General features: G+C 41.1%; 1 protein-coding gene across 1 annotated transcript; it reads right to left on the bottom strand.

Moving 5' to 3' along the window:
* Positions 1-4,133: 4,133 nt before the first annotated feature.
* On the bottom strand, positions 4,134-7,779 carry LOC121306740 (C-C motif chemokine 19-like). The gene is made up of 4 exons (XM_041238649.1): positions 7,643-7,779; positions 6,372-6,492; positions 5,473-5,610; positions 4,134-4,535 (listed from the first exon to the last, which is right to left on the bottom strand). The coding sequence occupies exons 1-4, from the start codon at positions 7,701-7,703 to the stop codon at positions 4,523-4,525; spliced, it is 333 nt and encodes a 110-aa protein (XP_041094583.1). The 5' UTR covers positions 7,704-7,779; the 3' UTR covers positions 4,134-4,522.
* Positions 7,780-25,221: the final 17,442 nt, after the last annotated feature.

The raw sequence follows: 25,221 nt of genomic DNA on the forward strand, positions 1-25,221 counted from the left end.
GTTGGTGTATAGTCATTGGTACATGGGATATAAACGAGTCTGTGTAACATGAGTGTTTAAAATGTATATGTGTATTTAGGCACGAGGATTGCACAGCACTTCACTTGCAAGTAAAATGTAGTAATATGTGAGCACGGGGAATTGCACTTTATTAATTCACGTGCTGGGATTCAAGTGAATAATTAATTGGTAATTGAATCCCAGCACAACAGTATATATAGATGCACGTTGTCACATACTCGCGGTTGGGTGTTCGGTGAGTGGAGAACGGGAGAGAGAGGGTAGGAGAATTAAATATTTCAATTGCTATCACATGCTGGTGGGACCAGCATGATACTTGTTTATTTAAAACTCACCTTATTTGTTTGTGTGTCTAGCTGCTCACCGTTTTTGTTAAGTATTAGTCCGTTTTTTGTTTGTCTGTTTTATTTTGGCTACCAGTGCCATGTCCTGTTTCTGTTTTCGTGTTTAAACCTTTTATTTACAATAAACCAGTGCAAGCAAGCGTCATCATTGTTTCACATCGTCTGTCTTTATGTTCATTCCTTTTCCTGGGTCTGACGCCGCCCACTTCGGCCGTCTCTGTGACACTGCAATAAGCAGTACATCTGCCTAAGTGTTAGAATCAACTGAAAAGATCTTGGTGAAAAATAACTTAGAATCAGGCGCTGACAACTTTTGTGTCCTTTAATCACAATTGGGCCCTCTGTCTGTCTCCTGATCAGTTGCTTACTAACTTAAGTGTGGGGATTCATAGTCGGCCTACTAAAATCCCACTCTCTTCTAAATGACAATGGTGGGAAAAAACAACCTAACTGATATATGAAATTTATTACAAAACTCAAGGTCTCAAACAGAGATCAAATGGTCGATCACAAACTACACATCAGAATCACAAGCTCCACTTCTCAAAAAAGGAAATGGCCATCTCTTTCTGACTGGTTAGTCTTTTGTCATTAAGACAGAGTAGTAAATGCATGGATATTAATCATTTAAAAAAATGTTTAGGGACATGAATCCAAGCAGTTCTTCCCCACTGTCAAGTTATATGTTGTGGATGTTTCAATACATCAGAACCCTGACTGTATATCCATTTAGTACCATTATAAACGTTTCCCAAAGTAAAAGCATAGCAAAGTGTAACAAAACACAGTGCAAGCCTGGTAAAGCAGGGGTAAGCAGTGTAAAGCACGGTGCAAGCCTGGTAAAGCAGGGGTAAGCAGTGTATAGCACGGTGCAAGCCTGGTAAAGCAGGGGTAAGCAGTGTATAGCACGGTGCAAGCCTGGTAAAGCGGGGGTAAGCAGTGTATAGCACGGTGCAAGCCTGGTAAAGCGGGGGTAAGCAGTGTATAGCACGGTGCAAGCCTGGTAAAGCGTGGGTAAGCAGTGTATAGCACGGTGCAGGCCTGGTAAAGCGTGGGTAAGCAGTGTATAGCACGGTGCAAGCCTGGTAAAGCGTGGGTAAGCAGTGTATAGCACGGTGCAAGCCTGGTAAAGCGTGGGTAAGCAGTGTATAGCACGGTGCAAGCCTGGTAAAGCGTGGGTAAGCAGTGTATAGCACGGTGCAAGCCTGGTAAAGCGGGGGTAAGCAGTGTATAGCACGGTGCAAGCCTGGTAAAGCGGGGGTAAGCAGTGTATAGCACGGTGCAAGCCTGGTAAAGCAGGGGTAAGCAGTGTATAGCACGGTGCAAGCCTGGTAAAGCGGGGGTAAGCAGTGTATAGCACGGTGCAAGCCTGGTAAAGCGGGGGTAAGCAGTGTATAGCACGGTGCACGCCTGGTAAAGCGTGGGTAAGCAGTGTATAGCACGGTGCACGCCTGGTAAAGCGTGGGTAAGCAGTGTATAGCACGGTGCACGCCTGGTAAAGCGTGGGTAAGCAGTGTAAAGCACGGTGCAAGCCTGGTAAAGCGGGGGTAAGCAGTGTATAGCACGGTGCAAGCCTGGTAAAGCGTGGGTAAGCAGTGTATAGCACGGTGCAGGCCTGGTAAAGCGTGGGTAAGCAGTGTATAGCACGGTGCAGGCCTGGTAAAGCGTGGGTAAGCAGTGTATAGCACGGTGCAGGCCTGGTAAAGCGTGGGTAAGCAGTGTAAAGCACGGTGCAAGCCTGGTAAAGCGTGGGTAAGCAGTGTATAGCACGGTGCAAGCCTGGTAAAGCGTGGGTAAGCAGTGTAAAGCACGGTGCAAGCCTGGTAAAGCAGGGGTAAGCAGTGTATAGCACGGTGCAAGCCTGGTAAAGCAGGGGTAAGCAGTGTATAGCACGGTGCAAGCCTGGTAAAGCGGGGGTAAGCAGTGTAAAGCACGGTGCAAGCCTGGTAAAGCGTGGGTAAGCAGTGTAAAGCACGGTGCAAGCCTGGTAAAGCGGGGTAAGCAGTGTATAGCACGGTGCAAGCCTGGTAAAGCAGGGGTAAGCAGTGTATAGCACGGTGCAAGCCTGGTAAAGCGGGGGTAAGCAGTGTATAGCACGGTGCAAGCCTGGTAAAGCGTGGGTAAGCAGTGTATAGCACGGTGCAAGCCTGGTAAAGCGTGGGTAAGCAGTGTATAGCACGGTGCAAGCCTGGTAAAGCGGGGGTAAGCAGTGTATAGCACGGTGCAAGCCTGGTAAAGCGGGGGTAAGCAGTGTATAGCACGGTGCAAGCCTGGTAAAGCGTGGGTAAGCAGTGTATAGCACGGTGCAAGCCTGGTAAAGCGTGGGTAAGCAGTGTATAGCACGGTGCAAGCCTGGTAAAGCGTGGGTAAGCAGTGTATAGCACGGTGCAAGCCTGGTAAAGCGTGGGTAAGCAGTGTAAAGCACGGTGCAAGCCTGGTAAAGCGTGGGTAAGCAGTGTATAGCACGGTGCAAGCCTGGTAAAGCGTGGGTAAGCAGTGTATAGCACGGTGCAAGCCTGGTAAAGCGGGGGTAAGCAGTGTATAGCACGGTGCAAGCCTGGTAAAGCGGGGGTAAGCAGTGTAAAGCACGGTGCAAGCCTGGTAAAGCGTGGGTAAGCAGTGTATAGCACGGTGCAAGCCTGGTAAAGCGTGGGTAAGCAGTGTAAAGCACGGTGCAAGCCTGGTAAAGCGTGGGTAAGCAGTGTATAGCACGGTGCAAGCCTGGTAAAGCAGGGGTAAGCAGTGTATAGCACGGTGCAAGCCTGGTAAAGCGTGGGTAAGCAGTGTAAAGCACGGTGCAAGCCTGATAAAGCAGGGGTAAGCAGTGTAAAGCACGGTGCAAGCCTGGTAAAGCAGGGGTAAGCAGTGTAAAGCACGGTGCAAGCCTGGTAAAGCAGGGGTAAGCAGTGTAAAGCACGGTGCAAGCCTGGTAAAGGGGGGGTAAGCAGTGTATAGCACGGTGCAAGCCTGGTAAAGCAGGGGTAAGCAGTGTATAGCACGGTGCAAGCCTGGTAAAGCAGGGGTAAGCAGTGTAAAGCACAGACCAGGGTAAACTATGGTATGTGCATAGTACTGTATAACCAAGGGAAAAGCATGGTAAAAGTACTAAGATACTGCATAAGAAATACAGTGGAAAGTTTTTAAATGAGTAAGCACATCATATAACCATTAACCAAATACTAACTGAGTCAAATACACGTTAGAATGTATGCACATGTACTTTTATTGTGAACAGATTCTTCTTTAATCATTCAAACACATTTAAGTTTAGTTTCACATGTGTAAATAGTATACAAAATAGTGTTGTGGATAGAATGCAGCTTGAAAGTTTTTACATATATCTAATATATATTTATATATTTTCATTAACAAGATTTTCAACATTAAATTATTTACAAATAAACAAAAACATAATAATACAAAGTTCATTAAATTCAAAATGAAATACAAAAAACAACCAAACCAAAACATTGAACAATTCTAGAAATCCCAGGTAGCCTCAGGATATTTGGATGGGCTCATCTTATATAACTCTATTAAAGACTTTTTAAACGCTGAAAATTATTTAGCCTTGTGAAAAAAAATCTAGGTTTGGACCCCAGAGACTGGTTTCACAGTCTCAGATTAGCAGTAATCTTGGACTAACTAATGTTATTTCAGATAAAACAGCCCAAGGCTGATGCTGTGAAACCAGCTGCAAGTGCACAGTGTCCTGAATTAAGGTGCACATAATCATAATCATAACAGAATCACAAAGTAAGGCATCTCTGTTTCCCACATTAGGGTCAGGGTTAGGTAATGCAATAGTAATTTATTGAAAGTGAACAGTGAGAACGAACTGACTTTTCTTTTATATATATGATTTACAAAGAGCAGGATCCTGAGTGTATGAGTTCATGGAAATGAAGGGCTCTGAGATCCTATGGTTTGCATTCATTGATGAAGATGAGTTTCTGGTTTGGTTTGCATTGATGAAGATGAGTTTCTATTTTGGTTTGCATTGATGAAGATGAGTTTCTGGTTTAGTTTGCATTGATGAAGATGAGTTTCTGGGTTCTTCTGTTTGTACTCTGCTGCCTGCGTTCATTGCAGGAGTCTTTTTTTATCATTATTTTCTCTTAGGAGTCTTGAAAGTTGTACTCAGCTTTAATATCTTTTCACTGGCTCTGCCTGTGGAAAAAAAAAAAAAAAAAAGATTAAGTGTAAGCAAAGAGCTTTCATGTCTTTACTGTCAGCGTTATCCTAACAAGGCTGTGTGGTCTGGTAGTTAAAGAAAGGCTTGTACCTAGGAGATCCCTGGTTCAAATCCAGGCTCACCCAATGTGGGACCCTGAGCAAGTCACTCAACCTCCTTGTCCCACGTCTTTGGTGTGAAATGTTGTTGTAAGTGACTGTGCAGCTGAAGTGCACATGCATCTTACCTCAGAGATCAATCTAAAAGGTTCTCCAGTGAAGGTAAATGAGATTTGCCAATCAGTAGCTGTTATAAATGGGCCATGGATCAATTTGTAATACACCAACAGGTTATACTCAAAAGCAATATGATAGGTCTATAGCAGGCTATGACCTGAAGAACATTCATGAAAATTCTAGGCATTTATTGTGTTTTGTTGAGCGTGGCAGACTGGAGAACGACCAGGTCTACATGAAAGAGGATCTGAAATGCTCAAAAATGTAGATTTGTTTAGTTTAAATAATTACACCCATATTTTACCATCACCAGTGTGTGTGTGTGTGTGTGTGTGTGTGTGTGTGTGTGTGTGTGTGTGTGTGTATGTATGCATGTATGTATGTATGTACAGTATGAATGGCTATAAGGGATACATGGGGTATACTCTACTCTTTAATCAACTCCTATTTTTTGAAAGGGGAAAAACAAAACTTAATTTTACAAAAATAACAACACGCGCACAACCAAGTAATACAACCCAAGCTCTCTTAAACAGTCTCAGGTGCTTTATTTCTCCATTTCTCAGCATTGTCATGGATTTTTCTCCCTTCAAAATAATAGAAGTTTATTACACATGGGAGTAAAGGCTTTGACATGAACACCTCATATCCTGTGTTTTAAGCTCATGGGTGAGCTTCACATAAACTCCAGTCTTACCTGCTTCCTTTCTTGGATCGCTTCTTGGATGGTTTCTTGGGTGTTTGCTTGGATTTTTTGTCGAGTTTGGATTTTAGTTTTTTCACCCATTTGGCTGTTGGAGGTGCACACAAAGCCATTTGCTTAGTGGTGATGAACCTGTTTCAAAGAGACACAATCAAATTGTTACTGGGCCTGAATCTATTAGGGGCCAAGAGTCAACACTTTAAGAATATGTGAGATACAGTCCACTCATCCACTTTAGCACAATTCAGTATGTGTGAGACATCATCATGTTCTTTACTCTAATCTTCTAAGTACTAAAGCATCGAAGACCCACGTGAAAATGTGGCAGGCTTTTTTTTTTAATGTGTCAGCTTTATAACATGGCCTTAGGGTGGCTGGTCGTGTCAGTTTACCAAAGAGAAATGGATAGTTTCAGAAGCAGCTTGAGCTGCAAGCCTTCTGTCACCCCAGTGTGTTGTATTAGTGAATAACTGCTTTCTTGGGGTAATCCGCTTAGGGTGCTTTGTATTCATGTTGCAATAGTATTCTACAATGTAAACCGTAAAAGCCTGTCTGAAAGGCAGTTTAATGATTCCTGATTCCTGAATTCGGTTCATTCACAGGGAGGATAGGTCTACAGTGAATTAAAAAAGCCCCTTCGTAAGATTACTGTTAAATTAAATCATGTTCTGGGAGCTGAACTTATCACCGGGGCTGGTGAGAAAAGAAACAGATCATAACCCTAAATGTGAACCTGGGTTCTGTTAAGCGTGTGACTAAGTGTATGGCTTTGGAGCCCAGGCGATGCTCCTTTAGCTCCAGAATGCATAGATGGGGCTATGCATTATTATTATTATTATTATTATTATTATTATTATTATTATTATTATTATCATGATGGGAAATTAGCTTACACAGTGGCTGGGATAGCGCATCCCTCTTGAACTCTCTGGTCTCTGTATGTTGTCACTATTTTGTAAGGTATAGGGACATTGCTGGTCGACAAGCAGCAGTCAATAACACCGTCATTGTTCCCTGGAAGAAAAAAGAAAACGTTAATAATACACAGAGACTCCCCATTTCCCGTCTGCACAATGAATGAGCATGCAATGCACTGTATTTGTGTAGAGGACTGTGCAGCAGTCCTTTGAATGCTTTATGAATATGGCCCAGTGTACTCTTGCTCCTCGGTTCTCAACTTAGGGAGGGGATCCTATTAAATGTTCAAGGAAATAGAGGTGGGGGTTCATGTCTCAAATTGAGAATGATATTTGCATCACACAAAACCAATACTGGCATGAAACCAGGGTCCATCCCAATAGATCCAAAGTTAATAGGCTGTCTGCATAATTCTATGACTTTTGCATAGGGGAATCCCAGTTCCCATTGTATTACATCTCTTCCAGTAAGATATTGTGTGTTCTGGTACATAGATTGTCACTCCTGTGTCATAGACCTGTAAGAGCGGTCACTAGCTGGGCACTCTTACAGAAAACCAACAGCGGTATCCTACTGGCTTCTACTGACACAGTGAGCTTGAACTGAAACCAGGCAGTTGAGGGCATAACGGCAGTGTTAACATTTAACACAGGCACAAAAATAGATTTTCCAGTCTGTGTGTGCGGAGAGCTCTGCAGTGATGCTCAAAGGAATAAACATATTGCTCTTTTCACATTTAAAGTGTTAAAAAGATAATACGTCTTATCTGTCTTGCACTTCCACACGCTACTGTCAGTCTCATGAGTGCAGTTTTGAAAGATTATTATTATTATTATTATTATTATTATTATTATTATTATTATTATATAATATCGATATTAGAATAATCTTACATATCCTACGTAGTGGGAGAAGCACACCCGTTCTTCTACTGGCAAGATAGACCTCGTAAACTCAGCCCTGAGTCTGGGGACAAGGATTAATTTATAAACTATCGTTCCCATCTAATTCCTCCAAATATTATTTTCAAAAAAAGTGAAAAAAAAACTTTTTTTCATTTTTTAATATATATATAATAATATATATATATATATATATATATATATATATATATATATATATATATATATATATATATATATATATATATATATATACACACAATTAAAGTAAAAAAAAAGCTAAAGAGCTAATGCTTTTTTCTGTTCCCTCAGTAACAATTAAAACAATGCAGTTGCTGTCTTACCTTCTGAGTAGCACCAGAGTGTGGCGGCTATGAGGAGAACAGCAGCTGACTTCAGTGCCATCGTGAGCTTGCGCTTTAGCAGGATTCTGAGTTCGGAGGTGTGCACTGGTGCTTGTGCTGAGTGCTTCTATAGTCCTATAAGAGGCTGTATATATACACACACACAGCAAGTTTCGTTTTTACTCAGTATACGTGCCCTCCAGGCTTCCGAGCAAATCCAGCCCCCACACAGCTGCGCACAGCTGTTTCCACACACCCATCTACTCTACATGTCAGTGCAAATGCAGCACACAGAGATCTGCAGAAATGTAGTGACACTCCACATGGCATTATATATATAATATATATATATATATATATATATATATATATATATATATATATAATTTTTTTAAAGCATCATAACCCCAGTTGATAAATTATTTGGAAACATTTCTAAACAATGCAAATTCAAATGACTTTAATTTGAATATCTGAATACCTTCAAGTTTAAGGGTAATGGATGCTTTTGCAATAATCCCAATTGAATATCAGCCTTGCACACTCGCACAGCAGTATTTTGGACTTGTATTGCATCTTGCATCTTGTTTAACAGACATTCCCCTACCTTTAGCAGCTGCTACAGTACATATAATGTCTCTTTATTATGTAAGATTACCATTACTGTCTTAAAAAAAAAAACAGACGGTGAAAGCGTTCCAGGAGTCCTACAAGATGATGGCATGCCAGAGAAACCAGACACACCCCATGTAACAAAACAAATACCACATCCTGTGTAAGCAAATCACATATTGATTTTTACCCAATTTCTTGCCCAGTTGTATTATTTTTAGGCTCAGCCCACCTTTACCAACCCCGTGCTGACTCGGAAGTGGTGACAACGAACACACGTTGTGCTCAGAAACATGTGTCCTCAGCCAACTGTTTTTTTTACTCTGAAGGCCCACCATGCAGCCACCTCAGTCCATTCCCAGATTTTATTTAAGCACGTATTTTATTTAGCTTATACTGTATGAGCAAGTCTCTCGTTGTACAGTACATAGACTGCAATGTTATCTGAATCCATACATTGAATGAATCCATTTTATTGATCTCCAGATTATACCTTATTGAATGCAAACCGATTCATTTCCTTCATTTCACCAGCTAAAACCATTTGGTGCTGGTTCTCAGTCTTGCAGTGTTCAAAACGGCTCACAGGCTATTTACACAATAACAGTTTTTTTCAAAGTGGGGTGGCGGGGTTCATATACCCCACAATAAAATTCTGATCCCCAGAAAAAGTTTAGTTGAGGAGTCGTCCTCATTAATGTGCAATCTCCAACATCGCTCAGAGGTCAACCAAGACCAGGTGATGGAGGACCAAGACCCCCCATAAGGGAGATCCTGTTATAAAGGAGGTGGTGGGGAGGTGGGGGAGAATGATTATCAGAACGCTTAGTAAAAGGTTAGCATGCTTGTACTTTAGCATGCTTTCATCATGCTTTTATCCTATGCTTTTACCACAGTGCCTCATTGTTAACCATAGCTAATACTGTGCTTTACCTCTCTGTGATGTATGTGCCTATGCTGTAGCTTGCTTTCACAACAATTTGCTGTGCTATTCCTCTGTGTTATACTGTTATATACTTTCCCTAGTGTACACACAGAAGCTACCTGGATTAAAATGTGTTTAAATAACCTCAGACGAGATTTTGATCTCTTGGCAGAACTTCTTTTTGGCTTGTAAAGTGCTTCAGAAATGCCCCCTGGCATTTATTGTAAAGACAAGAAAGGTGAGGCACTCATGGGATATCAGTTCCAGGTATTGATTTATTTATTTTTTTAATAAATGTAGTCGTTACCAATGATTTTACCCAATTTTTTCTCCCCAATTTGGACTCGCCCATTGTAATCCGTGTTCACCGCTGCAACCCCCCTGGTGACTCGGGAATGACAGCTGATGTGTCCCTGCAAAGCCATCTTTTTTCGTTGGCTTGCTTTAAAATGATGCCATTACAAGATAAGAATTTGAGATGATGAATTTTAGCTTGCAAAGCCTTTCCAGTGATAGGTAATCTCAGACACGATAACAACGGGCACGTGAGTTGATTCAGATAAGATACAATACATTTGATACAAACTCATTCCATAGATTAATTATAGTTATAAAACGGCTTGGATAAATTGAGTGCTGTGATTGGCTGAACAAGATCACATGGCCGTGCAGTAATAATTGTCTTACCTCACGACTATGACATAACAGACCTACTCACTTGCCTGATCTGTTAATATTACTATGCTTAATAATAAAAATTAAACATGAATGACCTGTTACAGCCCAATCTCAAATCATCCATTACTGACAGCCATTTTCAAAGAAGCGTCATTAACTTCCAGAGGAATTCAAAGAGAAGCTTTTACAATTTCAGCGTTTCTAACTAACAGTACCAGCTTGGACGGATCGGAAATACCCGTATTTTCCAACATAGTTGTCAACGCACACATACAACTCACGTGGTGTCATTCCTTAAGGCGTCGACGAGGGTGTAGCCAGAATGCAAGTGTTTTTAACCCTGGGTTGTTCCCCCTCCCTGAAGCCCCAATGGTTTAATCAGACTGGGAATGAGAAGCAGCTCATAACTGTAATGCTGTGTGTGATAGCAGACTGGGAATGAGAAGCAGCTCATAACTGTAATGCTGTGTGTGATAGCAGACTGGGAATGAGAAGCAGCTCATAACTGTAATGCTGTGTGTGATAGCAGACTGGGAATGAGAAGCAGCTCATAACTGTAATGCTGTGTGTGATAGCAGACTGGGAATGAGAAGCAGCTCATAACTGTAATGCTGTGTGTGATAGCAGACTGGGAATGAGAAGCAGCTCATAACTGTAATACTGTGTGTAACAGCAGACTGGGAATGAGAAGCAGCTCATAACTGTAATGCTGTGTGTAACAGCAGACTGGGAATGAGAAGCAGCTCATAACTGTAATGCTGCGTGTAACAGCAGACTGGAAATGAGAAGCAGCTCATAACTGTAATGCTCTGTGTGATAGCAGACGGCTGCAAACTGCCTCCATATGTGTAATTGAGGTTGTATCTTTGTTGATGTATATTTATGTTCTGTTTTTTTTTTCTCAAATTGAGCATGGGGAACTTGGGCTGCATCTTTAATTTGAGGGTGTCTTAAATTCGAAGGAATATGGCAATTATAATATTTTTGTAGAGTTAAAGAGGTAAGCAAGGCTTACTTAAAATTACAACTTACAAAACAAAGCTGTGAAATCAATTCTCATTTAACAAGAAGACAAAAAGGGCACCCAAATCAACAAGCCCAGTTCCTGAAAATTACCATGAGAAGTGCCACGCTAAAGCTTATCAGCGTAATGCTTCTGAGTTGCAGACAGCCAAGGTGTTTTGAATCGCTGGGCATGACCACATTTAAATAGATGTGAGCATAGCTTTGTTAACACAGAGGCTGTGTGAGGGTATCTTTATTGGGAACATGTGCTGGCAATGTGCTTTGATCATGTGGGAACCTGCAGAGAATCCATTGTCTGTTGAGTGCTTTACTGGCATTGTCAATTGGAACTCAGAGTATTTAGCATTAAAAATGTATTCCTGGCTTTTGATGATAAGAATTCAAGTAAAGAGCGAGAAGCACACAGCCTGTGTTTGTTTTGTTTAGCAGAGCAGTCAAAGCGCCCTTACCTTTCTGTAATGCTTCAACTGTTTGTTTCAATTGTGCATAGTTTTTTTCCCATAGTGTTTACAATGTTTTCCAATGTTGGTGGGTAATAAGCACAACGCAGTCATCAAGACGTGTAATAGACATTCTTGTAATAACTCCAGCATTAAGTGGTGCCTGGTATCAAATGTGCTTGCTTTTAGCTTGGATGGCCTTGGTTCGCATCCTAGCTGTGCAACGAGGCTGAACTTTGCTGGGGCCCCTGAAGGGGGTGTGTGATGAAGTGCCTGCCCCTGTGTATTTTCTGTTATATGTTGTGTGTTGTGTGTTAATGTTGGTGTATAATCATTGGTACACGGGATATAAACGGGTCTGTGTAACACGAGTGTTTAAAATGTATATTTGTATTTAGGCACGGGGATTGCACAGCACTTCACGTGCAAGTAAAACGTAATAATATGAGAGCACAGGAATTGCACTTTATTAATTCACATGCAGTTGTACTGCGACTCCAATTGAATGATTGATTAGCAAGCGAGTCTTGGTACAGCTGCATAAAAGCTACATGTTTTCACCCTGGGTTGTGTGTTCGGGAGTGGAGAAGGGGAGAGAGAGAGAGAGAAGCGTAATTATAAATATATAAGTAGCGTTCGTCCACCCTGTTTTTGTCAGTGTCTATTCGTCTTGTTTGTCTATTTATTTTGGCCTCACATGCCGTGTGCTGTTTTTGTTACAAACCTTTTATTTTCTGTCTGTTTAATTATTAAACTGTGCATCAGCGCCTTCACCATTCCAAAACCTGTGTTCTGAGTCCGTTCCTGTTTCTGGTCTGTCGTCACCCACTGCGGCTGTCTCTGTGACAGGGCGTCACATTGGTTCTGATTCTCCCGGGGTGGGGAATGGGAAACTGGCAGGGACTCCTTCTCCTTATCGTGCAACAGTGATCCCTACTGGCCAGACACCGAGCACATTCAGAGTGAATAAAAAGCAGGGTTGATCTCTGTTCTCTGGGATTGGTAGCCCGCCCACTTCTGCTCTGGATTGCTCGGTGTAAAAGCGATTCTGGCTACATATCTATAATATTTTTTTTTTATTTAATCCAGGCTAATATGGCCAATGATGGTTTGATTTAACTGGAAATTAATTTACTTACCTATCTGTAGCATTTGCAACATTAGTGCTGGTTCCTATTTCATTGTGCTTTATTTTTTGCTTGTTTTTTTTGTATGTCATTTTAAAATTTGAAATATGTTGGGGGGGCAGACTTTCATAACAACAATGCTATTGCCTAACTGTTGTTTTTTGGTACCTACTAATTTCCTGTGCTGCAGGTCACACGGTTTGAATGCAGCCAGACCAGTGGTTCCCAAGGTCCATTTGATACATTTTTTCCAACCAGGTCCTAAATGAGCTAATTGTGTTGGTGAAGTGGTACATCCAGATCAATGTTACTGCTAATAAGAGTGATGGTAAAGGGTAAGAAAATTGATTTCCAACTATACTTTACACATCATATAAAGTGGGGAAATGTGCATGTTCGTTAAGCCAGTAAATAATATTGGACTGAATGCATAAAAGAACAAGTTGATTATGCTTTGTTGAACAGGGTGCGCTTTAATAAAATTTGCCTTTATACATGAGCCAACCTTGGAAATTGATATCTGTGATATTTGTGGTGTGCTTTCATCCAATTTCTTTGTACTATTTGCGTATGGTACTGACTGTAAATAAACCAATTAAGGAAATATCTTAAATAATAATTTATTCTGTCTGGCTAACAAGTGTGGAATATTGCAATGGGTTTCTGTCAAGAGTTGGAGTACAAGGGATAACTTACAAGAGATTTTTCATCCTCTAGAAGCCTTGCTGGTATATATTCTGTATTCCCAGACTTAAAACATAAGAACATAAGAAAATATATGAACAAGATGAGATGTGCTTTCTTGTAGCTGATTGCTTAAATACATTTTCTCTGCTTTCCCCCTTCTTATCCACAGAACATCTGCAAACAGCATAACCATTTTGATGCAATGATGTCTCAATTCATTACACAAAAATATTGCTCCACAGTTTATTGCAAGAACTAAAACATTTCCTAAAACGCCATTATCAAAGTTAAAAATGAACTGAACTGGAACTTTGTAACAGTAGAGGCATGTTTGCTTCAGTGTACATGCCAGTGAGACGGCTGGTTCAGAACCCTGGAGAGCGTCCAAAGAGGTCTTCTTCTGCACCACTGGCTGCTCTTCCTCTCCTAGGGGAGCAGCGTCTAACACTCGCTGCTCTTCCTTTCCTAGCGGAGCAGCGTCTAACACTCGCTGCTCTTCCTCTCCTAGCGGAGCAGCGTCTAACACTCACTGCTCTTCCTTTCCTAGCGGAGCAGCATCTAACACTGGCTGCTCTTCCTTTCCTAGCGGAGCAGCCTCTAACACTCACTGCTCTTCCTTTCCTAGTGGAGCAGTGTCAAACACTCGCTGCTCTTCCTTTCCTAGCAGAGCAGCGTCTAACACTCACTGCTCTTCCTCTCCTAGTGGAGCAGCATTCTAACACTGGCTGCTCTTCCTCTCATAGAGGAGCAGCGTCTAACACTGGCTGCTCTTCCTCTCCTATCGGAGCAGTGTCTAACACTCGCTGCTCTTCCTCTCCTAGTGGAGCAGCGTCTAACACTCACTGCTCTTCCTCTCCTAGTGGAGCAGCGTCTAACACTGGCTGCTCTTCCTCTTCTATCGGAGCAGTGTCTAACACTCTCTGCTCTTCCTCTCCTAGCGGAGCAGCATCTAACACCCGTGTTTGTGTCAGACTGCCTGCTTGTTGAGATATGACAGTAAGTGAAGGAGATACCATCCGCGGTCCAGTGCATGAAATTGTGCTCTCCAAAAAGTGCGGTCATGGTGAGCGCTGGTGTCATGAGGTGGGTGCTGTGCTGAGTTGTTTGAGCTGGCTCTGTGGCTGAAGCCCCTAGCTCCTTACTCCTCCTCTACAAGACAAAGACAACATACAAAACGAAGAAACAAGGCTCTGTCCATAAGTTATGTTTCAGTTCAAGTTGCTGTGCTCACGTAGCTGTGTCCCCTTTGTACTGCCCAACTCATTCCTGCAATCAGCCCGATGCACTGATGTAACCAATCGCTGCCTGGCCCGCAGCTGATCACATGGGAATTGTTTCGAGTACATGCAGCTACATGCTTACTCCAAGATGACCGACTTCCTGTTTCCACCCAACGTCGGGTTGACCCATCTATGGAGAAGTGTACTACCAACTTTACACAGCGCCCTTTCTGGTTGGGAGGGAGATTTACAGCATTGATTCTCTTTATCACACCCCCCAATAAGCAGTGCTGCATCCAAGATGATTTTTGATTCTGTTGGGCTTGTAGTGATACCTTTGAAAACAAAGAATTGTTAGATTTTATCATGGACTAGATTAAAAAAAAAGAAAGTATATTGGTGTACTTTTACGCAGACACAAGAGAAACTGGCATAACAAAGGAGAACTACGGCCATGTTCTGGAAATAATCAATGACCAGGGTAGGAAGAGAATTCTGAAGAGCAACTATAGCATCTATAACTGTTTCCCTGTTACCCCGTTCCTCATTTGAAATTTCAGAAAGACTTCTAGCTCCTTGTTGATAATTAAGTGTAAAACATGCAGGAATCAAATCATTCCCAGAATTGGTCCTGAACTGCTGAATCATTTTTAAACAACAAAGACTTGGCAGCCTCCTTGGATCTTTGCCTCAGTGGAGTCAACTCTCATGTTATATATTGAAGTTATTGAAGTGTTATTTTGGGGACGGCTCAGTGCCATATGGTTTCGGTCAAGCCCGTGTTTCCTGGTGATTTGTTGAGACATTGTTAGCAGTGCTCTCTGCCAGGACCTGTGTATTTTCCTCATTGGAATCCACATAACTGACTGTTATGTAAAACACAGTTTGTATGACTTTAAAAAGAACAATAGCCTCTCAGGTATCAATAAACTATATATATATATATATTGCTTGCTAATAAAAGCCATAAATCATGCCCATAGTGTTGCCAAGATAGATAATGTGTACAGTATTTATTGACATGCACTTCTGAAAATAATTATGTAATATGTAATGTGCACTTTTTATTCACAGTTGGGATAAAAGGAATGCAAAAAAAATATATAAACTACACATGGGATACTGAATCCTGATATCTCTAGCGAGAAAAGTTTTAAAAGTATACTGGTACTCAATTTTGTGTATGCAGTGTAGCTAGTTGGCTCAGTTACAGTACTATTGTATGCAAAACTGTCACTGAAGAATATTCCTGGTGTACAATGTATAGCACGATCTTCTGCGTCATCAAAGAAACAAAGGGAAGAGGATCAACCATCTCAAGTAAGCTTTTCTCTTCTCTCGTTGTGACTCAGTTTAGGTGGATTACTTGCTGTGGAAAAAGGAAACCAGTTATTTCAAGTTATGTGGCCTTAGCTAGACAGCCGTTGTCTGCAACAAATGAATGACCCTTAAAGATTTTGAGAAGTCTAGTTGAAACTTTTCCATATAATTTAAATTAATTTCTTTTAGTGTTACTGCACTTTAATTTCCTCCAAATCAAAGAGTTAGATATGTCTGTTTTTTACCCTACTATTGCTCCTAATATGCCCAAAATATACCTGCACAAAAATACACTTTCCATGACATACTGTCCGTGATTGACTTGATTTATCCTTTCACCTGTTTTCCCTATATGATACTTATTTCATATGTAATTATGCTTTAAGAGAGGAGTAGTAGAGTTGGAGGACAACGCAGCTCTGGGCAGCTTACACGCGAGCCTGCAGGCGCCCGGCCAGACAACAGGGGTTGCTGGTGTGCGGTGAGCCGAGGACAACCCTGGACAACCCCCCACCCGCCAGGTGATGCTTGGTCAATTGGGCACCGCCCCCTGGGAGCTCATATCCACGATTGGCATTGGAATAGCCTGAACTCGAACCGGCGATGTCCAGCCTATAGGCACATCCTGCACTTCATTCGCCTTTACCAGATGCACCACTCGGGAGCCCCCATTTGTTCCCTTTTATTGAAATACCAGTAGATACTTTACTGGTAACAATAAAATATTAATGTAACAATCCCACACAATCCCTTTTTATTGTGAAATATAATACCCTCTTCCAACTCATATACAATGCATTCTAATTCTTCACAGTACACAGTACTGCTCTGGGGGTTTCAAGAGGATGTTGATTGTATTGGTAACAGTGCATTCAAAGTTTACTGGCTGTTTCAAGGAGTCAGTTTTACAGCTGGAGTATTCAAATAGGTAGTTAAAGGAACTTTTTTCTCATGCATTGATTGCTGATTATACATTCAAAAAATCACACCGAACAAAACCCAACTGATTGTCTCTCAGAAACTTCAAAGTTTCACAGAGCTGATTCTCTGAGAGGAGAAAGGTCTTATTGATGTGGTAATAATTTAACCTTGATAAGCAATTGATGCAGTCCAGACAGGATGTGAAAGTTTGTAGCAGTGCAATAAAACAATTTGAAAATATGAATGTACCTGGGTGAGAACACTGACTGTGTTTGTTGTATAATGTCTTTGGCATGATTGTCTCTGCATGTGACTCTGACGTATACAACGCCACCCACCAGCAGCCCACTGTAACTTATTGCTTTACATGGATACTTTGTCCTCTTCCTTTTCATGATGCTTGCAATGGTGCAGCTATTCAAATACAGTTCAATGTCACGTTAAAAGGACTGAGCAAAAACGGTGACAATAAGCAGAGTTGACATTATCAGAAGTTAGCCAATAACTTAGTAAAGTTAAATGCATTATGCTTCCGTAATTAGAAGAAAACCCCAAACAGCTTTAATAACACTTTCTTTCAGTTTACCGTGTGCAAAATTCTGATATCTATGGCATTAATATACCGTATACTTATTTTATTCAGTTCCAATCCATACTGAATTAAACCAAAATCATGAAAATACTGTTACTATAATAATGCATCTGTCTTAATGACATAAACAGGAAAGGATGTGTAAAAGTAGCAGTTCTTTACTGACAATTTTATCACTGCACTGTTCAATGCATTTTTTTATACATTTGAAGGAAAAAAAATCAGTTTTAGTAGGACTACTTACAAACAGCATGCACAATGCAAACACTCCAACAGTGGTATCGCCATACAGTATTTATATGAAACAAACAAAAAACTTTCTTTTAACAGTACAGAAGGCTATATCCTTGATGATGAAGTGCCAGAAACAAAATGTAGCTGCTCGTCTCTGTGAGGGTGCTTTGACTGTAGGTTCAGGAGTTGCTATTCTCTGTGAAGGTGCTTTGACTATGGGTTCAGGAGCTTCTCGTCTCTGTGAAGGTGCTTTGACTGTGGGTTCAGGAGCTGCTCGTCTCTGTGAAGGTGTTTTCACTGTGGGTTCAGGAGCTGCTCGTCTCTGTGAAGGTGTTTTGACTGTGGGTTCAGGAGCTTCTAGTCTCTGTGAAGGTGTTTTGACTGTGGGTTCAGGAGCTTCTCGTCTCTGTGAAGGTGTTTTGACTGTGGGTTCAGGAGCTGCGCGTCTCTGTGAAGGTGTTTTCACTGTGGGTTCAGGAGACCTGCTCGTCTCTGTGAAGGTGTTTTAACTGTGGGCTCAGGAGCTGCTCGTCTCTGTGAAGATGCTTTGACTGTGGGTCCAGGAGCTGCTATTCTCTGTGAAGGTGTTTTGACTGTGGGTTCAGGAGCTGCTTGTCTCTGTGAAGGTGTTTTGACTGTGGGTTCAGGAGCTGCTCGTCTCTGTGAAGGTGCTTTGACTGTGGGTTCAGGAGCTGCTCGTCTCTGTGAAGGTGTTTTGACGGTGGGTTCAGGAGCTTCTCGTCTCTGTGAAGGTGTTTTGACTGTGGGTTCAGGAGCTGCTCGTCTCTGTGAAGGTGTTTTGACTGTGGGTTCAGGAGCTGCTCGTCTCTGTGAAGGTGCTTTGACTGTGGGTTCAGGAGCTGCTATTCTCTGTGAAGGTGTTTTGACTGTGGGTTCAGGAGCTGCTCGTCTCTGTGAAGGTGTTTTGACTGTGGGTTCAGGAGCTGCTCGTCTCTGTGAAGGTGTTTTGACTGTGGGTTCAGGAGCTGCTTGTCTCTGTGAAGGTGCTTTGACTGTGGGTTCAGGAGCTGCTATTCTCTGTGAAGTTGTTTTGACTGTGGGTTCAGGAGCTGCTCGTCTCTGTGAAGGTGTTTTGACTGTGGGTTCAGGAGCTGCTCGTCTCTGTGAAGGTGTTTTGACTGTGGGTTCAGGATCTGCTCGTCTCTGTGAAGGTGCTTTGACTATGGGTGCAGAAGCTTCTCGTCTCTGTGAAGGTGTTTTGACTGTGGGTTCAGGAGCTGCTATTCTCTGTGAAGGTGTTTTGACTGTGGGTTCAGGAGCTGCTATTCTCTGTGAAGGTGCTTTGACTGTGGGTTCAGGAGCTGCTCGTCTCTATGAAGGTGCTTTGATGGTGGGTTCTGGAGCTGCTCGTCTCTGTGAAGGTGTTTTGGCTGTGGGTTCAGGAGCTGCTTGTCTCTGTGAAGGTGCTTTGACTGTGGGTTCAGGAGCTGCTCGTCTCTGTGAAGATGTTTTGGCTGTGGGTTCAGGAGCTGCTCGTCTCTGTGAAGGTGCTTTGACTGTGGGTTCAGGAGCTGCTCGTCTCTGTGAAGATGTTTTGACTGTGGGTTCAGGAGCTGCTCGTCTCTGTGAAGGTGCTTTGACTGTGGGTTCAGGAGCTGCTATTCTCTGTGAAGTTGTTTTGACTGTGGGTTCAGGAGCTGCTCGTCTCTGTGAAGGTGTTTTGACTGTGGGTTCAGGAGCTGCTCGTCTCTGTGAAGGTGTTTTGACTGTGGGTCCAGGAGCTGCTCATCTCTGTGAAGGTGTTTTGACTGTGGGTTCAGCAACTGCTCGTCTCTGTGAAGGTGTTTTGACTGTGGTTCAGGAGCTGCTCGTCTCTTTGAAGGTGCTTTGACTGTGGGTTTAGGAGCTGCTTGTCTCTGTGAAGATGTTTTGTCTGTGGGTTCAGGAGCTGCGCTTCAGTTCTAATTCCTTCTATAAAGACACTTTGACTGATATAGCCTGAGTTATATACTGTATCTATGGCAGGAAACTTGAGCTAAAGAGAAGTTCTTGAATTCAAGTGAATAGAAGCACTCAGTGGTAACTGAAGCAAGGTTTGGTAGCAATAAATAGTTAACCTGCAGCTATGGCTAAATGTCACATTTTGAAGTCTAATATGAAATACTTTACTTCTATTATGGTTTCTGGTAGACTTTTGCAATATCATTTTGTAATTCCTTTTGATTATATGTTGTTAAACAAAAGATCCAAATTATGTTCATATAGCTGTTTTTTTTAAAAATTATACCTCAATCCTAAAATGCTAGATGATGCAAAACTTTTGGCCACATCTATTGTTGTGAGTTTCTGATCGAGTGTTTAATGTAATGGACAGAGTAAATAGCAGGGGGCTAAGCTCAGGCGCTCTGTAACTGAGGAGCTGTAGTAAGAGAGGTTCACAGATGGAGATTGTGAAACAGCTGAAACTGTTATCACTGTGTTTACTAAATTGAGCATAACAAACAGGACCCCAGGAAGATGTCAAGAGAATAAACTGCCTTCAAACTTCCTCTTTGGAGTCTAGTTTAAAGAGCTTACCATAAAGGTCATAAGAAGGTTTTAAAGTTTAAAATGACCAGGAACCTTGGAAATTCCCAGTGTTTCTTTACATACAAAAGTCCAGACAAACACAGACAAAAAAAAAGTTTAATTTAGCACAGGCCCCTTTTCCCTAACGTACAATAAAGTGTCAATGTGTTATCTTTAAATGCTGTTTCAACACAGCATTGGAAAACCCCACATCATTCTGCGAGACAATACACACTGGCTCCTTCAGGTAGTCTTTGGGAAATATCTGATAGCTAATCCAAATGAAATGCTAAATGTTATGCTGGCTTTCGAACAGAACTTTTCAGATTGAATTATAGTATTTGACTGGATGATGCTAGTGTAGTTGTGGACTCTAGAGGTTCAAAAGCACACAGGCACAAGGACATGCTCTCTTAGAGACACCTTGCCTTTGACCATCATGAAGTGCTTTAGGAATGAGAGCTGAATGCATTCTTCTCTTCTCTTCCACCTGGGGCCCGAGCCCCCAGTTCACATGCTTCCTGTTTTATTTACGCAGTAAGGGTGCTGACATTTTCCTGCAGCCCAGATGTGCTGGTGCAGTTACAGTAATATACGCCTGACAGAACTGGGCTTCACATTTATGAAATCAATGATTATAGTCAGTTTATTTTGTGATTTTTTTAACGGTTAGTGTTAAGGTACTAATATGTTCTGGTTGGAGTTTCTGCTTGTATAATTAAACCAGAAGGTTATGTGTTCTCCTGTCGGATTCTAGCAGCAGGTTTTATTTTAGCTAGCTAGTGCAGTTGTTTTTGGTTACGGGTATGCAATACATCTCTATTACTTTCAGGGTCATTCTAGTACAACATGGGCAATTCATTTTTTATTTTCAAAACTCTGTCAAAGTGTGGAATGTAAATGACATACGATGTATATGTACAGTTTGGCTTTCCATTCTTCTTGAGGTTAGAAAATTATAATTATTATTATTATTAGTAGCTGTAGCAGTAGTAGTAGTAGTAGTATGTTTAGTTAAGTCATATTGAGCCCTCGGTAAAATCTGTTTTCCCTCAGAAACACAGGAATATGGATCAGATAGGACCAAAATAACTGCAATTACAGTATAAATAAGACCACTGTCAAAGAGGCTCACGCCTGTCACAGTTAATGTACAGTAGATGATGCCAGGCTGCAAATAGCACATGCAAATCTCCACATTGGCTTTAAAACAAGACAACTAATCACCAGACTTTCTAAAGTTTCAAGATGCAGTTCTGTAAAATGTCAAGTTTTCAAGTAACAGGGATGAGGTTGAACATTAACCAGCCACCATGAACATTAACCACACGCCATGAATTTCCCAAGCAAGCATCTTAAACACTGCACGAAAGAGGCAGGCCGGTTTGCAGAAGCCATTGTAAATACAAGACGTGACCCATAGAAACCTGGTACTCTCAGCGCATGTAACAGGGTGAAGTCTTGGTGCAAACCACAAAACTGGCAACACTGCCCACAGAAAGTGAGCATCTCAGTTACTATGCAGAAGAGCCGGGATCATCTGCTTTTGTGGTTATAGAGCTGTGTGTCACACATCATTGCCCATTGCACTCACACGAGAATATGAACACTAGGCCAGCTTCGATCATCAAAAACAGGACTAACACAAACTTGATTTGCAGTGAAACAGGCTGTTTATATAAAAGCTACAGCTGAGGGATTTCAACGGCTACAGTGGCAGGGTAACATGTCTTCAGAACTGTTCAAGACCTGTCAGCATTTCCAGTGTAAGAAACAGACACATCTCTGAAAGTATTCAGGATATCTACAGTACGTGACATGTTGCAAGGTTCTATGAAAACCCTGCTGTTTATGTATCTTTTCAATGAGACAAAAATAAAAGGCAGTGAAGCTGGAACATGTTTCAGTGCTGATTGATTTGACATGCATGACCCCTAACAAATAGCACACCATTTTATTGCATGTTAGTAAATCCAAACTCAGTACATCTGAATGGTTTCTCACAGCTCTAGATGTGGCATGAACAGGCAGTAGAAGAGGGAGAGTAATAACTATGAGTGTTATTCAGTGTGCTAAACCCCAAGGCAATTTGCAAAATAAGCAAGTAAAAAAAAAAAAAAAAAAAAAAGAAAGAAAATGGAAACAGGTCCACTCACACAAATGAGGAAATAAAATTTGGGAAAATTGGGGATGTCTGTTGGGAAACCATAGCAAAGGATTCGATTATGTTATTACACCTTTCTGAAAGGCAGGTGTGGTTTGTAATGTGGGTGTTGGGACAAGGCCTGACTGATCTAGTTTTCAAATCTGATTACTATCTTCTTAGAATCGCCCACAGACAACAAAACATGGTGCTGTGCCCAATCATTATAAAGCAGAACAGGGTATATGGGGGTTTAACATGTGCCCCACATTGCCATTCCATTCTGCATTCATCTTATAAGGTATATCCTAAACAGCACAGTCTCTTAACTGTGGCTCCTCTCTACAGCATTATAAAGGGAGTATTATTTCACTATAAAGAGTCATGTTTACTATAAATCTGGATTCTTTTTTATGTTCATTCTTTCACATTTGGAAAGCCCATTAAAAATTGCTTCTTGCTCAGATGCAGATTTTAAACTGTTTTCTTAGGGGAGGGCGTAGTTTAAAAATAGAGAAGACAAATAAATGACTACGTTTTTATATTTTGATGGCTGGTTTCACAGACCCCAATTAACCCTAATCTTGGACTACCTTATGCTACTTTAGGCAAGGTAGTCCAATACTAGTGCTAGCCAGGGTTTGTGAAACAAGCCTGTCATATGGTAGCTGTCATGTTGGTTTCAACAAACAAGAGAGAAGCAGATTATAGTTTAGTTTCATTATATTTAGGGCCGTTTGGCGGTCACCAAAGACAGTTCGACAACAGAGATTACCAGTGTGCTTCTCAGCTGTACCGTCATACTAAATTCTATTCAAAAACATATAAAAGAACATTGCAATGGCATTTAAGCATTTGACTGTTTTTTTTAACTGATGCCAAGTTTATTATACACACAAATATTGGGGATGAGAAAACTGTATGACAGATTCAAAATTACTGATTTCAGGATTTACTGCACAGTGGGCATAAAGAGACTTCATTGTACTTAATCTTTATGTAACAAGCACGGTCAGGTTTGTATTGGAACACTACCACTGTAGGGCTGGCACAAAGACTTATCTTATAAGATAATATTGTTTTCAATGCACCATTTACATCTCTGAATTCAGTATTCAAATGCAGTTTCCTATTACCTAATAGAACAAAGTATTGGGTGTACGCAAATGAATTCTGCACCCATTGTTTAGAATGCTATCCTGTTTCACTGAATCTAAAGAGCCCTTTATATAAAACACATACAGTGTGTCTCTGGAAAGCTGAATGCCGCAATAAAACCATGCAATGCAAGGTATTAGCAGTGTGAGATGAGGGGAATATGAGAAAAAGATGCAAATAAAAAGGGGAGAAGGAACATTGACAGTAGTTATCTTCATGGTATCATTTTATATCTTCCTAAGAATAACCACCCCCACATCCTTCCACAGGGTATGATATATTTTATATCAGTGGACTGACAAAAACTCAAGACTACTGTGCTCAGACACACATGCAAAAAATGGTCAGAGGAAATGTCAAGGTCTTGAGGAATCACAGACTTGTTTTAACTCACTAAATGCAGGATGTGAAGCAATCCCAGAGTTTCCCATCCTACAATCAGATCAACAAGTTTTCTCGAATCTGTAGATTAATTTGTGCTGTAGACACATTTTACTGGTGCTTTCCAGCACATGTGCTGCCCTCCTGCCTGTGATCTTGACATGTAGAGACTGTTTATCTTATTCTGTTCAGACATGTCCCTTCTGGTTTTTGAGAATTTCAGGGAATTCACTTTTCTACACTTGCTATTTGCAGAAACTGCATAAATGTAGTCTTTGGCTTTCAGCCCAACCTGCAAGATAAGTCAGTTCTTTTGTAGGCTAAACGAAGCATGACAAATCCCACTTTCATTTAATCACTTTGTTCTGATTGTGGAACAACTCATCTCTATCAGATCAAAGCTAATTTACATTGACCTTGCAACACAATGCTTGGGAGAAAGCCATCTGTGTCACAGGACAGAGGCGCAGGTGCTATGAATGAATACATCAATGTACAATAAGGGTTTTTGCCGATGGCTCTTCACTCCAAGTTGTCATTTGAGGAGTTAAGGAGTAAACCCAGTTCCCTACCATTGGATGGTGTTTCCAATCTTTCTGAGGGGTCTGTTTCTCCAATACTATGATAGTAACTCAATATTGGAGCAGCAGAACCACTCTGAAAGGTAAATATAGAACAAAAAATGGAAACTAGTTGCTTTTTAAGAAACGTAATATACACAATTAACATTACTAACCCTACACACACAGACACAGACACACACACACACACACACACACACATATATATATATATATATATATATATATATATATATATATATATATATATATATATATGTGTGTGTGTGTGTGTGTGTGTGTGTGTGTGTGTGTGTGTGTGTGTGTGTGTGTGTTGTTCCCAATCATTACAATTAACACATATAATACAAAGAATTTTTTCTTGATCAAAGGTAAAAATATAGTCACCTGACTGTTGTTGAGTTCAACTGATGACACTGTCTCAGACACACATGCAAAAAAAAAAAAAAAAAATATATATATATATATATATAGTGGTTTGCTGAAGTATTCACCCCCCACCAATAATGTCACATTTTGGTGAATTAACACAGTTACAGTTTTTCAAACAAACTTTTTTTTATTCAAAGCTGTAGTGGTTAAACTGAACACTGTTATATGAGGAGGAGGTTAAATGTCAGCAAAACATGCAAAGAAAATGTACAAAATGAAATTTACTGGTTGCATAAGTATTCAGTCCCTTAACTCCATACTCGTTTAAAGCACCTTTTTCAGCAATTAGTACTATTAGTCTTTTTGGATAGGTCTCTACTACATTTTCATAGCAGGATAGTAACATTTTTGCCCATTCTTCACAGGAACATTGCTCCAGTTCTGATAAGTTTGTTGGGGAGCATCGCTGGCCTGCAATCTTCAAGTCTCACCATAAATGTTCGATTGGATTCAAGTCGGGACTTTGACCGGGCCACTCAAGAACATTAATTCTCTTTTTGTTCAATCACTCCAATGTGGCTTTGGCTTTGAACTTCGGGTCATTGTCCTGCTGAAATGACTCAAACAGGTTTT

The sequence above is a fragment of the Polyodon spathula genome, chromosome 2 (assembly GCF_017654505.1).
Source record: "Polyodon spathula isolate WHYD16114869_AA chromosome 2, ASM1765450v1, whole genome shotgun sequence".
Lineage (NCBI taxonomy): Eukaryota > Metazoa > Chordata > Actinopteri > Acipenseriformes > Polyodontidae > Polyodon > Polyodon spathula.